The sequence below is a fragment of the Daktulosphaira vitifoliae genome, unplaced genomic scaffold (genome assembly GCF_025091365.1).
Source record: "Daktulosphaira vitifoliae isolate Bord-2020 unplaced genomic scaffold, ASM2509136v1 Scaffold_1, whole genome shotgun sequence".
NCBI lineage: Eukaryota > Metazoa > Arthropoda > Insecta > Hemiptera > Phylloxeridae > Daktulosphaira > Daktulosphaira vitifoliae.
In genome coordinates this window covers 66135545-66149781 of record NW_026099572.1, presented here as the reverse complement: position 1 = coordinate 66149781, position 14237 = coordinate 66135545, and the positions used below count along the sequence as shown (strand labels likewise).

General features: G+C 24.0%; 2 protein-coding genes across 3 annotated transcripts; one reads left to right on the top strand and one right to left on the bottom strand.

Annotated features, from left to right (window-relative positions):
• The first annotated feature begins 33 nt into the window (after positions 1 to 33).
• LOC126896414 (integrator complex subunit 4) lies at positions 34 to 10362 on the top strand. Of its 2 annotated transcripts, none has more exons than XM_050669171.1 (18): positions 34 to 329; positions 1202 to 1268; positions 1339 to 1500; positions 1616 to 1744; positions 1821 to 1976; positions 2037 to 2213; positions 2287 to 2426; positions 3668 to 3860; positions 4629 to 4803; positions 6996 to 7201; positions 7284 to 7406; positions 7904 to 8039; positions 8118 to 8251; positions 8373 to 8725; positions 8792 to 8956; positions 9302 to 9461; positions 9534 to 9756; positions 10037 to 10362. In XM_050669171.1, the coding sequence occupies exons 2-18, from the start codon at positions 1218 to 1220 to the stop codon at positions 10246 to 10248; spliced, it is 2895 nt and encodes a 964-aa protein (XP_050525128.1). In that variant the 5' UTR covers positions 34 to 329; positions 1202 to 1217; the 3' UTR covers positions 10249 to 10362. The 2 variants fall into 2 exon arrangements, with proteins under 2 accessions (XP_050525128.1, XP_050525129.1); XM_050669172.1 differs by having other exon boundaries at positions 1191 to 1268.
• On the bottom strand, positions 10319 to 14099 carry LOC126896419 (serine/threonine-protein kinase TBK1). Its single transcript, XM_050669183.1, has 4 exons — positions 13583 to 14099; positions 13216 to 13520; positions 11914 to 13153; positions 10319 to 10858 (listed from the first exon to the last, which is right to left on the bottom strand). The coding sequence occupies exons 1-4, from the start codon at positions 13835 to 13837 to the stop codon at positions 10448 to 10450; spliced, it is 2211 nt and encodes a 736-aa protein (XP_050525140.1). The 5' UTR covers positions 13838 to 14099; the 3' UTR covers positions 10319 to 10447.
• Positions 14100 to 14237: the final 138 nt, after the last annotated feature.

The following is a 14237-nucleotide window of genomic DNA, read 5'->3' as shown; positions in this document are numbered from 1 at the left end:
TGTTATCATATACCGTAAATATTATCTGAAACACCGCCGATTTTAGGCTCCTACTATTAATGCTGCAGTTATGAGATTGACAACAATTTTGATGTTGTAAAAACAAGTATAGCCCAAAATTAAAAAAACTTAAGTATGTCATTAGTGAAAATCAGTGTTAAAATAATTAATGAATAACGGTAGTGTTTACTTATCAATCTACTTTGCCATTAGCTATCATTTCAATTCATATTAAGACATTATGAATGAGAAGTTAATTTTCATTATTGTAAGAAATAATTAATAATAACATAATCGTATAGTTATTTATATTGAGCGAAACTATTAATGTAAGTATAGATGTTATAAAATAAATAAGTGTCAATTATTCTTATAAAATCTGGAACTAATGTAATTTTTTCTTTTTAAAAGTTATTAATATATCTACTTTAATTAACACAAAATAATACAATTCTATCTCTTCTTCTTTCCCTTTATAATTTTAACAATTTAAAAATACATGTTTAACTATAAAAATCTACATATCTAACAAATAAAAAAATATTCTAATAAAAGAAATTACTGGTTAATAGCACCTTTTGAATTAGTATTTCAATAATAGTTATTGACACTTAAGAATAACAGATAGATGTGAAAAGCGTGTATTAAATTTCTAAGCATTTCTTAAACGCTTTTTTATTCTTTCAACAATGAAAAATACTTATATATTATAAAATAATGGTTTAAGAGTTATTATAGACCTGTAGTTACCTTATTTATTAAACAATTAAACATGTATATTTCCATTTAAAAATTTTAATTGATAAAATTTTATGGAGAAAAAAGAGGAGATAAAATTATATTATTTGTGTTAATTAAAATGGGTAGGATACTTATAATTTCTAAAGAAGTAAAAATTATACTTTATCTTATATTTTAGAATATAATATGACATAGTTAGTGGATAACTCTGTATTTATATTTGTGTGTTCAATGAGCATTTTGTTCAGATTTGTTCATTGCTTATGAATGAAATTAACTATATTTTAATAAAAATAGTGGTATATAAAATGTTTATATTTATAAATATCTTTCATGAAAATTGTATAAGTTAGAAATGAAGTTAATAAATTAAGAATTTTTTTATCTAAATATATATAAATTTCAATATTATTAAATTTCATATTAATGTAAATAATTTTAAATACTAGTAATGTTTCAGATAATACAGTTGCAAAATGGCTGCTTTATTAAAAAAAAGAGCACTAGCTGAATATAGTACCCAAGTAGTTAGTAATTAGTTTTTGTGGTTCTTAGTTTTTTATTAATTGAAATTTATGTCCATTATTAATTTTTTAGTTGGAACAGCAACCCCCAGTTAAAAAATTGAAATGCCTCGTAAAACTATCAACACAACCGACTTGTACAACTTTGTCTCTAGTCAACTCAATCATAGGTCGTAAAACTTCAAATGAAGTAATACAGATATTACTAGAAGTCTTGGAAATGCCCCAATTTCAGGTTAGAGTTAATTATATATATATATATATATATATTTGATGTAAAATTTAACTTTTAATTCTAATTTTAAAGAAATTATGATTTATTGTAATAGCTGAATTACGAATTTTTTTAGAATGCTGATGTAACTAATATTATAATTAAACTTAGTGACCATTTTAAATTACAATTAAACTCTACAGTCAGGATACTAATTTTTTCTATTTTTTCTGTCATTGGTTCATCTAATGAGACTAGTGAAGAAGTAATTATAAATAAATAATAATAATAATTTTTATATCTTAGATTATTTATAAATGTGCTATTTTAATTAAATATAGAATGTGTATAAAATAATTGATATAATTATGAGTTTAATGGAAGATATAAAATCCCAAAAGACAAAAACTAGTGGTCTGAAAACATTGTTGGTTCTTGGTAAAAGAATGAAACATGATCTTGCTCTTCATTTAAAACTTACTAATTATGCTAAAAATGTATGTCTTACAAAACTTGTATTTTTCTTATCATCCAGTTTATTGAGTTTATTTTTTTAGAATTTAAAAGATTATAGACCAAATATTACATGTCAAAGTTTAGGAGTAATAGGAGAACTAATGCCAGTAGAAATTCCAGAAGAATCTTCAAAAATACATTCTGAAATGCTATTATTAATTGAAAGCTATACTCAGCATTATAATGCAAAAACCCGAAGTAATGCTTTTAATACAATGGTAAACAACATTTAGAAAAACTTTCATTTTAAAATTTATTATTAATTGTTTATTTTATATTGATTTTAATAAGGTGAGACTTCATGATCGTGGTATTAGGTTAAATCCAACTGTATATTTAGAAGTTTGCTCTATAATTAATGATGACAATGATATGGTTAGAGAAGCTGCTTTGAATGTCATTTCTGTATTGGGTACATACTATCCTGAAGAGTAAGAAAAAATAAAATGTTCATACTTGCGTGGAAATTTAAAAATTATTTTACTTAAAATTAAAAAAATGGCTTCTTTTTTAAAAATCAAAAAAATGATATATTTTCTTAAATATTTTATTATAAATCATAGCTTCTGAAGCAATATGTTTATGTGTTTTTAAAGTTTTTAATTTTATTAAACCAATTGATTTTTATAAAAAGTTTTAAAATATTAAAGTAAAAATTGTAATTGTTAAAATTTATGGAATTTTTATAATATTTAATATTGAAAAAACTTGATTTTAAGCAGCCAATATCCAAGTATAAATTGTGTAAGGCACATATAGCTCAAGGAGTTATCATTGACATTTTAAAAAAATGTGTCAAATTCAAAAATAAAAGTAAAAAGGCTATTTTTAAAGTAAATTAAATATCACTTTGAATTTTTTAAATATAACAATATATAAAATATTGATACTCATCAATGGTTGCTTAAATTAATCATATTAAATATATAACTTTCCTATGGTTGCTACAGTTTTGAAAACTTAGTAAAGTTAGAAAAGTTATGGTCATGTCAGGAAGTTATAAAATTTTGAGCCTATCATATATTTTGAATTGTATTTGTAAGAAGTTCCTTATTATAAGTTATTTAATGTGACTATGTGGTAAATTAGATAGTAGAGGTGATCAACATCTACCTATTTAAAAAGTTCTAATTAAAAAAAAAAAATGAATCATGATAATAACAGGGTCCATGAAATTAACACCTATTCCTCTTATGTAAATAATGAATACTTAAACTCTGAAAATCAGGTTAAATATTTTTATTAATTGTCTGGAAAATCATTAATAATTCAGGGATTTTTAAACTTTTAGGGACCCTAGTTTTATAACTTTAAACTCAATTTAATGTATTGAACGATCATTGGGTTCTGTGATAACATATTAATATAAAAGAGACTGGATCATTTTGAAATTTTTTTGTTTACAAAAATGTATCAAAATTTTCAATATGACAATATTTTACAAGAAAAAAAATTTTTGGAAAATTCATACATAACATATTAATTCTGCTCAGGCTTTAAATAGCTTGAAATAATATCTTTTGGTATTTTGAACTTTTAAGATGTTTTATGATTAATTAACGTTATTTTTGGTATATAGCGTATTCAATAACTATATTTTTTTATACAATTTCTGTCAATTTTACTTGTTTTATGTAATTTATAAACATTAAAACATACAAAATTGTATTAGGAGAATAAAAGGTATTAATGGTGAAGAAATGGCACGTATGTGTGATGAAGCCTTTGAAAACATATGTAATTTCATGACAGATATTAGTTATAGAATCCGTACTCAAGCTGCAAGGTTACTTGGAAAGTTTCTATCAGTTAGCTCATCAATTTTACTTAAAACTTTAGATCAAACCTTAATGTCTAATTTACGTGTAAGTTTTTTTAGATAATTATAACAAAATGTGTTTGGTGATAAAATTTGACCTGTAGTAAAACTTAGATATTTATCTAAACATAATTAAAGGAGTCCTCTACTATACATGTTAATTGATTCATTATGATTCATACAATATCTTTAAAAGTATAAAACATATTATATTTTTTCTTTTCAAAAGTTATTGTTATCCTCTTCTATAATTAAAAAAAAATTGGTCCTATTCTCCCTGACTTCCCTTTAAAATAATTTTAACTTAAGTTTCTTAAATGAGAACATATATGTTGCAATAAGGATTTGATTGGCTGATTAAAATGTTTGAATGAGTTATTTTAAATGATGGCACTTTTATGCTAGGATGGAAAAAGTAGAGCTGTTCTAAATGACTGTATATAAAAATCAACAGATCCGCTTTATTCATACCGCCCTAGTAAAAAAATGCTTATGTCTTTTAAAATACTTGTTCAAAAGTTGTTATAGACTAGTCATTTTCTTACTTTTAATTTAGTTAAATATTTATGTTGCAATTTGAAAAAATAAAATAAATATTTTTTAAAAAGGAGAGGGGAGGGATAGGACCAAATTTTTTAAATTACAGAACATAGGATACAATTACCATATAAAAAGAAAAAATTATAACATATTTTATACTTTTAAAGGTATTACGTATGATGTAATGAATAAATTACTTTTTATGATGGAAAAAAATATATAAATTCTCAATAAAATGATTAAAAACTAATAGAATTTTAACAATTAATTATAGAGAAAAAGAACATCAATTGAGCGTGTTTGGGAGTGTTTAGCAAAAGGAACTGCTATGATAAGTGCATTAAGTACTAAAGATACACCCCAAGAAATGCTAGATGCTCAACAAGTGAGCTTAGTCAGTACTGGTGCTAGTGGCGCATTTCTTCATGGTCTTGAAGATGAATACTTAGGTATAAAAAATGTATTAATTTTTATAATTCTTTGGAGGACTGGTCTAATAGAATGTGCAATAAGTATAGTCTGATTTTAATGTTGATACATAATAAAATTTCTCACTAAGTTGATGTCTGCTGCAGTGTTACCAAATTTTAGATAAAAGTCCAAATGTTAGATCATTTTTGGACTCTTAAATAATCTAACTTTTTTTGAATGTTTAATGAAAATTATTACTTCACTGTAACTTCAAATATTGCCTATAAAATTAAAAAAATCATATAAACTTTGATAACTTTCAAGAATAAAAATGTAATATATTATATTTATGTTGTCTTAAAATAACGAATGATAACATTATTTTTTAGCTTCAATGTAAAGCTGAGAAGGTATTAATTTTACTATGATGTGTTTTTTTTTTTTTTTTTTATCATTGAAAATATCAATTAAATTAAGTAAAATATTATTTCTGGTCATTATCAAGAGTAAGCACTAATAGTATTGGTAACAAAAAAATAATTCTATTAAAGCTTATTGCATTATAACAATCATTCATAAAATTTCTTTTCTCACTCTAATGATTAGTATCATTATATCAGAAGGCTGAAATAATGAATAATAGATATTATTTATTCTTTAAATGCATAGAGAGTAAAAAAAAAATTTTCAGACATTTTAGATAATTTTAAAATTTTATAAGGATTTTTAGTTAATTTTTAGTAACACTGGCTTGCTACATAATTAACTTTACTCCATTATCCTCTGAGAATATTTTTTACACATTCTTCTATTTGGAGTAACTTACATGTTTTAGTAATAAAGTCAAATATAATTTATTTATACAAAAAATAAAAAATATAGTTTTAAATATAAACAGTGGTAAAATTAACAATTTTTTTTTCTCACTCTTGTAGGTAAATACCTTTGGTTAAAAAAAGGATAATAGGCATAAAACATGAAACAATTTTTTCATTTTTATACAATGGTTTATCAAATTTTTATCCACTAAAGAAAGAAAAAAAAATTCTAATTAGATACTTGAATATATAAAATTATTAAAACATTGAAATAGTTTTTAATTATAAAATTATTAACATTTATTATATTTGTTAATTTAGCTATACGGGGTGATTTATTTATCATCATTTATTTATTTATTATCTATGTCTTCCACAATATCTTCATACATACATATTTTTCTTTTGAAAATATTATAAGACCTAACATAATAATATTAAAAAAAAAAAATTAGTTCTACCCTCTTCAATTACTTTTAAAACAGAGATATCTAATTATATTTTTTAATAGCAACTTTTATATTTAGATAATAATCTAATTACGAAAATACTGGTCAATAACAACTTTTGAGCTAGTATTTTTAGAGATATTAAAATTTCATTATTCAGACTAGAGATGAGTCTGATTTTTTTATTATTAGGCATTATGCTCCGTGATATTCTTCTCACCTAGTTATAAAAAATAAAATTTTCTAAAATAATTGTTTAAAAGTATTTGACTAGTAATTTTCTTAACTATAACAAATTTAAGTATTAAAAATAGTTAAATTTGTATATTTTAAATAAAAAAAAATTAAATTGATATAAATTTAAAGGATGAAAAGGCAGAGATAGAATATTTTAATGCATAATGTAATCTAGAAACTTTTAAAAAGAAAAATTATTAGTTTTTTTTAATTTTTAAGATATTGCATAGTTTACCAATCACCTTGTAGTGTCATGAAAAAGGTAATGTTTATTATTCTTTTAAATCATTGTGCAATGCATTTATGAAGAATTATGGAACTAAATTATATGAGGGATCAATAAAATTTACTTTAGGTTAATTTTATTTTTAATTAATTTCATAAGCTTAGAGGACACAAATAAGTAGCTGTCTAGTTGGATAGAGTTTATACAATTTATAACTGCCCAGTTAATATATTTAAACTAAATTTAGTTATCATTTCCTTATTTTTATTATTTTAACTATTTTAAGTTAGATTTTAATTTTATTAAACTTAATTGAAGTGAAAGATAGAAAGTTATGAAGCATCAAAACCAGCTATGAATATTTTTGCAATCTTTTAATTGCATTTTATGAATTTTAAAAATAAACTACACATTTGTCCTTTTAAGAGTATAGTTGGTTATCCCACAGAAATTAGTTATAATAAGAAATTTGTCCAATCATTTATGGAATTATTTTTCAGAGGTTCGTATAGCTACAATTAGTTCTATGTGTTCATTAGCTACCCATCATTCTGAATTTGCTGTAGTAGCAATGGAATTTTTAGTAGATATGTTTAATGATGAAATTGAAGAAGTGCGACTAATTGCTATTGAAAGTCTTGTGAAATTATCATATGCTTCTGGTTTACGTGATGACCAAGTAGAAATTATATTGGCTGTTATTGAGGTTAGTAATAAGTAATGTTATGTACTAATTTGTTACTCCAGTTAAAACCAATTATTTTATTATTTATTGATAAATATTTAAGGATTCATCAAGTGTTGTACGCGAGGGATTACACAATATATTTGCATCATTTGAATTATTAAATCAAGAAGGTCTTTTAATGTGTGTAAACAAATTGATTGATAGTTTAAAAAAATATCCTGAGGTAAAGTTTCAAATATTTGTTAATATTAAGTCATAGCAAGTAAAAGGAGCATAAGGGACAATTTTTGAGAAATTTTTGTGTCAATTTATTCCTAAATTCCTGATAAATCAATCTGTTCAATAAATAATCTTTGATATAAAATTAACCTTAGTGTGTTTTATTTTAACTATAATATTTGATGGAAGTGATATAATTTGTTTATGTTATAACTTAATAATGAATGTTAATATTTGTTTAAAAAAATATGTAAATAACCTATGTTCAATCAAAAAAGTGACAAATTATCTATTTTTTTATAAATAGTAATTAAATTAACAATTAAAAAAAAAAAAATCAAAATGTTGCTTATATCTTTTTAAACGCATAAGGGTTGACATAATAAGCTAAAATTAAATGTATTTTCGTTTTTTAGTAATTTATAATATTAAATTAAGTCTTATTTTAATTATACCTATTAAATGTGAAATATTTTATATTATATATTTATCATCTTTTAGGATAAAAAGTCTATATGGAATTGTATGCAAAATTTAGGATTAAGACATTCAATATTAACTTTAGCATTAGTACCAGAATTATTAGCAATTCATCCCATGTTTGAAACACCAGAACCAAATGTAGAAGAACCATCATGTATTAAAATAATTATGAATAATTTTTAAATTAAACTTGTTTAAATGTTAAAGTTTTAATTAATAATATTATTTTTAGATGTGAGTATATTAATTATGGTTTTTAATGCTGCATCTAAGTGTAATGCAATAGTTTCTTTACTTGAGGATAAAACTATAAAACATTACAGTTATTTAAGAGATATAATGCCACATTTGGTTCCTTCATTACAAGTGAGTTAGAATTAATGACAATTTTTATTATGTTTGGTTTTGAATCTAATACTTATGAGCAAAATAAATAATTTCCCAAGGTAAAATTGATTTTTAATCAAATTATTTTAAATATTTTCAGTTAGGAGGACGTTCATCAATTGGACAAGTTGATATTAGGACTACCGAAGTGGACTCATCTAAATCCCTTGAACTTATTGAGTCACTTTTGAAACAAGTATCTACTGTAAGTGGTAGCACTAAAGTAAAAATTACAATGCTGGAAACATATTATCACAATCTTATAAGATTAGCTCAATTGGATCAGTCTGTAAATGGAACAGCAGAACTAAGTGCTTTATATATACATAGTCAGTTATTGTTAAATACTGTTTTAAATAATAATAATAAAACATTTTATTCAAATGCTGTATCTACTCATCAAGCAAACAATGTACGCACTAATATATCACAGTTATTACAAAATACTTTAAAGTAAGATAACTAATTTATAATGACTTAATTATTGTTAATAACTTATATCTAATTTATTTATTTTAGAATGCAGTATTTATTTGTCGGTTTGAGTATGCAAGAGTTAGCTAGTATAAAGCAGTTCAAACTGAAAGTAATAGCATTGTTACTTGTTTATATAGTGAAAGCTACAAATCAATCGGCTAGAGCATTGTGTCATTATTTTTTAACACAACTTGAAGATACAAATAAGTAATAAAATATTTGTTTTTGCAGATTTATTTTTTAATAAACTTGCAGTATGTTAAAATTTCTTTGATTCTGTCATCTTAGCTAAAATTAAATTTATTAGTATCTTTATGAAAGCTTCCTAATTTAATAATTCTTCTAAATTTTAATTGAAGTCTTATTTAAAATTAAAAACCTCAAGTATTGATTTAAATTTTTAAATAAATTAAATTTTAAATTATCAACATTTTCCAAAGCTATTCTGGAAATAAAAATGTATTACAGATTATTATTCTATATAACAATCAATTAATAATTTGTTATATTCACTATCCTTATTATTGTTTATCTTATTAAATTAATGTGTAGGTATATATCAGAAAATAATTTGCCTCTTGAATCATTCACATCAATTGTATTTAAGGAACTATCACAGTTAGAAGAATCTAAACCAGGCATTGTGGCTAAACTATTATTACCAATTTTACAAAATTCTGAACTCACGCCACCACCTAAGCCAAACACAAAAGCAAGAAAAACACTTAATTTTATTATAAATATATTAATATTTAACATTTATTAATGTCTATTATAATTTCAGATTAAAATGTGTAAAGTTATTATTATTAGGCCGTTAGGTGGCCCAGATACAACTCATAAATTATCTGCTGGACTTATTTTACCAATTTCTTTAAATGCAGAATTGTATAGTTTACAAAATGATTCTTCATCTTTATTACGCTTAAAAATTAAATATCCTGACCAACAAACTCACTTAATTATGCCTCGTAAAAATCATCTACGCTTAGTAAACCTTAGTAATGGTGAGTTATTAATTTTAAAATGTTGATAATATTAAGAGAACATTTGCTTATTCCAATATTTCTTTCCTTATGAATAAACATTTGATTCTTATACTCAATGATTCTTATACTTATTCCTTAAAAGTTGTGTAAAATATACAAATGAAATAATTATAAGTTTTTTTGAATGTTAAAAACAAATCCGTTTTTTCAAGGGGGATTATATTCTGTACAACATGAATGTTATAGGAATTATAAGCAATAAATTACCATATTGTTTCGTAATTTAATTTGTTTGCAGAATCATATTACTTACTTGATACCAATGCTCTTATATCTCACCGTTCAGAATGGTCAGAAGCATGTTTTGTTGAATTAAGCCTTGCTTTTGATTTGACGGAAACTGAAGGTGCATTAGCTCATGTTTTACCTCCTACTCAACCATGTATAGTTGATCTATGTAAGCCAGTCAAACTTAAAGTACACCCAAAGCCAGTAAGACGGGGTATTTAGATTATGCAGATTTTATGTATGTTGAAAAAAGAACATTGTGTAAAAACTTAATTAATGTTATAATAAAATATATTACATGATAATATAACATCTAAATAAATTTTTTAAATTTTATTTGTATTTTATTAAGAAGACTTTGTTCAGTTAAACTAAAATATTTACAAAAGTAAAATAAATAAATATTAAAAATTTTATAACTCTAACAATCACGTAACTTATTAGTGTCTCCTATATGTTTGAGCATTTCATTATTACTTTTTATATCTGATACAAGATCATCAAAATCACGTAAACCTTTCAAACTTGCTCTAAGGGCTTGGATATCTTGCACACTAATACGCCCTGCATGTTTAGTACCGCTTGAAGTAAATTTAACTTTAGCTACATTTATTAATCCATTGTGAAAAGTTTCATCTACTTCATTTGCATGTTCAATAAAATTGTAAAGTTTATGCTCAAAAGTATCAAAATCTTTGTCAAGTATCTGTGCTTGTAAAAATACAGTTTGAGCCATTTTATACCAGTCAGCCATACAATCAGCTAATTGTGTAACAATAGATTGAACTTCATTTTCTAATAATGTTCGAGCACGCCGACTTGTTTCAGTTACCTGTAAAACATGAATTTGAATTTAATTATTTTTAAATGTATTTCAATTAATTTTACTACAAATAATTTTTTTTTATTAACCAATTCTAAGACTTCTTATGTTATAATATATATATTCTCGTAATACATCAAAAGTGAAAATAAAAATACAGTAATCATCTTTTAATATAATCATTTTGGTACTGGAAAAAATTGAAAAATAACTAAAATACTTCAAATCGCAAAATAAATATAGTATTGCATATATTATAATTAAATATAAATTTTAATAAACATATAGTTATTAGATTATTTAAGGTATAATGTGTAATTAATATAAAAAAAATTCTTGTTAAGTTATTCTTAATACCATCTACTAGTACAAATTTTTATTTATTTATTTGATAATTTAATATTTTGTTGTTGCCAAAGTTTTATTTTCATTTTTAATAGGGTGACAACTCTCCTGAAATGAAAAATATTTCTACGTCACTATATAATCATATGACAAAGTTTCATAAACTTTGGACTCTTCAAATTCCTCAACATTTTTTTTAAAATATATATATATAATACCTCGCCCTACTGATAACATGTGGTGTATTTGGTCATAATAGCAGACAAAATTTACATATAAAAATACATAACTAGCCCATATTTACTTTTTTGTTTAATAATAAACAATTTATGACATTAATTGTGATTATTATAATTACTACTAACAATTAATGTATTAAGATAAATAAGTTGTTATTGTTATAAAGTTCTTATATAAATATATGATAGTTCGGTATTCAGCTTATATGATTTGAGTTTTAAACTTCATTTTTAGATATTCCAAAACATTTCACTTATCCCTACATAGTAAACTTTTTTACATCATCAAAGTCAATCTTTAAACTTCTATATGATAGTATATTTTTTCATAATAACATGTATATATGATTTAAAATTTAAATTAAGCAATTAAATAAACTACCCTGGTAAGTTTTAATCATGTGACCATATATGTATATTTTAAATCCTTATTAATTTCTTCCGTAAAGATAATAAAATATGTCAATATATATCACACACCTTAATTATTTCCAATACATGAAATTGTTCATCATTATAAGTTAAACTTCTAGTAGCACGATCTCTAAGCAAATGCTGCCATGAATCTCTTAATCTTTCTACGAGTGTTTTTATTCTAGCAGGTGCTCTGTATTTATTTGGACACTTAAGAGCTCTTGTTGCTGCATGCCATTCTCTAGTCAATGTTTTTTCTTTAACATAACGCTGATATAACTGTTGTATAGCTAAGCTTAGACTGTTATTTAATTCATCACTATATGCTTCTAATTCTTCTTTAATGTTAATGAAAGTATTTTTAATACCAATCATATTATTCATACTTTTGTGACTTCTTAAAGAAACTTCTACTATGTATTTAGAACATTTTAACATATTTTGCAAGTTTTCACTTTTAGCTAAAACATTTCTTAATTTATCTGTTACAACTTTTGTGAAAACTTGGACAGATTTACTAATTAATTGGCTATTTTGAGATAATTTTTCAATACGTTTTTTACAGACATGTCCAACACTACAAGCAGTTTTAGCTAACCCTGCATCACTATCTACAGATGTAAGTTTTGGTAAAGACATATCTGGAAACTTTGGGAAATTAGGTAGATCACCATCTAATGTTAATGTAATATTGTTATTCTCTTTGCTAAATAAAAGTATAGGCTTATGAGTTTCAGTTGGTTTATATGATCTTCCAGGGAGATCATAACCAACTTCAGATAGTAAGTATGTAGATTTATACAAAAGTATTTGATTACTAGGAGATATCTCTGTTTGTTCTTGAATAAGATATTGAAGTCTTTCATATGTTTCATCAGGATGTAAATATACTCTAATATTTTGAATACGATTAGTATGAAAAATATGTAAAAGTTTTCTATCTAATGTTTTTGTAACTTCAGTAAAAAATTTTTCAAAGCTCCAAATTCTTTGAGGTTCTAATTCTAAAAGACCAGCAAGTATTGGAGTTATCAACTTTTTACAACCATTACTTAACTGACAGTTTTTGGGTAATTCTCTACTCCACGTAATAGAACCTTTTTCAGATGTTTGAACTCCAGAAATAACTCCAGATGCTTTTTCAGTAGTTATGTAATGCATTGTTTCTTTGTTTCGACGTCCACCATATGGCCTAAATGGTAAATTTCCAGTTGCCACATGATATAATGTAACACCAATCGACCATAGATCAACTGTGGCGCCAAATGTTTTTGCTACAGGCTTTCTTAAAACTGCTCGTTCATACCTAAAAAACGAAGAATATTATTTAATTTTATCAACAATAATAATATAATATATTATCAGTACATATGTGGATGAAGGTACTCTTCAGTTCCATAAAGTGACATGAATTCTTGATCTTCATGTAGTTCTCTAGCAGCTCCAAAATCTGTCAACTTATAAATTGGTCGACCATCATCATTGATAAATTTCATAATATTTCCAGGCTTAAGATCTCTATGAACCAAATTATTATCTCGTAAATGTTTCATTCCAGCAGTTAAGTGTTCTAAAACTAATAAAAATTCATCTTCTTGTAAGCCATATGTATTTTCAGGATCATCAAGTATTGTAAATAAACTTCCCCCAGTACAAAGTTCCATAACAATAACCTATAATAGAAATTAATAACATATGGAAAGTAAAAATGTATACTATTTTGTTCCAAGCATACCTTTCCACGACTTTCATGTTCTTCCTCAATAGCTAATAATTTAACAATATTTTCATGTTTGACTTTTTCAAGAACTTCAAATTCTCGCATTTGTACATCAAGAGGCCGCATGTGGCTAAGTTGATTAAAAGTTTTAACAGCAACAGGTTCTCCATTATGCTTATTAACACCTTGGTAAACAGCACCTGTAGCACCTTTACCAAGTACACTTGTTGTACACCACACATAATTTGTAGAACCTCGTAAAAAAGACATCTTATTCAGTTATACTTCAACTGGGTCTACCTTGTACTCTGATCACTTTCTCTCGAGTCTATAATTGCACCAACGGTCACGGTCTATGGAATTTAACATTCTTGGAAAATAACTATGACCTTAAATTCATTTATTAGTAAGATTTTTCAACATAACTAATTAAATATAAAAGATGTTCTAAGATATTTAATTAAAAATTTTATAAGTAAAAATATTTTTTTTAAATAAATGTCATTTTAGTAACACTTATACCAAAAAAAAAATTTGAATCATAATACATGGAATCTTATCTTATCATGTTACTACAATCTCATGTAAATTATCTCAGATAAAATTATAAATATATATATAGATATATATATATATATACTTTTTTTATTTATTAAACATTATACAAAAA

Bases quoted from the DNA above. Each gene is read 5' to 3' on its own strand.
- LOC126896414 (XM_050669171.1), top strand. From the start codon at position 1,218: ATGGCTGCTTTATTAAAAAAAAGAGCACTAGCTGAATATAGTACCCAA. The intron at 2,214-2,286 runs GTAAACAACATT...GATTTTAATAAG, and splicing joins GTAATGCTTTTAATACAATG to GTGAGACTTCATGATCGTGG. The intron at 8,957-9,301 runs GTAATAAAATAT...ATTAATGTGTAG, and splicing joins CAACTTGAAGATACAAATAA to GTATATATCAGAAAATAATT.
- LOC126896419 (XM_050669183.1), bottom strand. From the start codon at position 13,837: ATGTCTTTTTTACGAGGTTCTACAAATTATGTGTGGTGTACAACAAGT. The intron at 13,154-13,215 runs GTACTGATAATA...TTCGTTTTTTAG, and splicing joins GAGTACCTTCATCCACATAT to GTATGAACGAGCAGTTTTAA. The intron at 10,859-11,913 runs GTGTGTGATATA...CATGTTTTACAG, and splicing joins ATGTATTGGAAATAATTAAG to GTAACTGAAACAAGTCGGCG.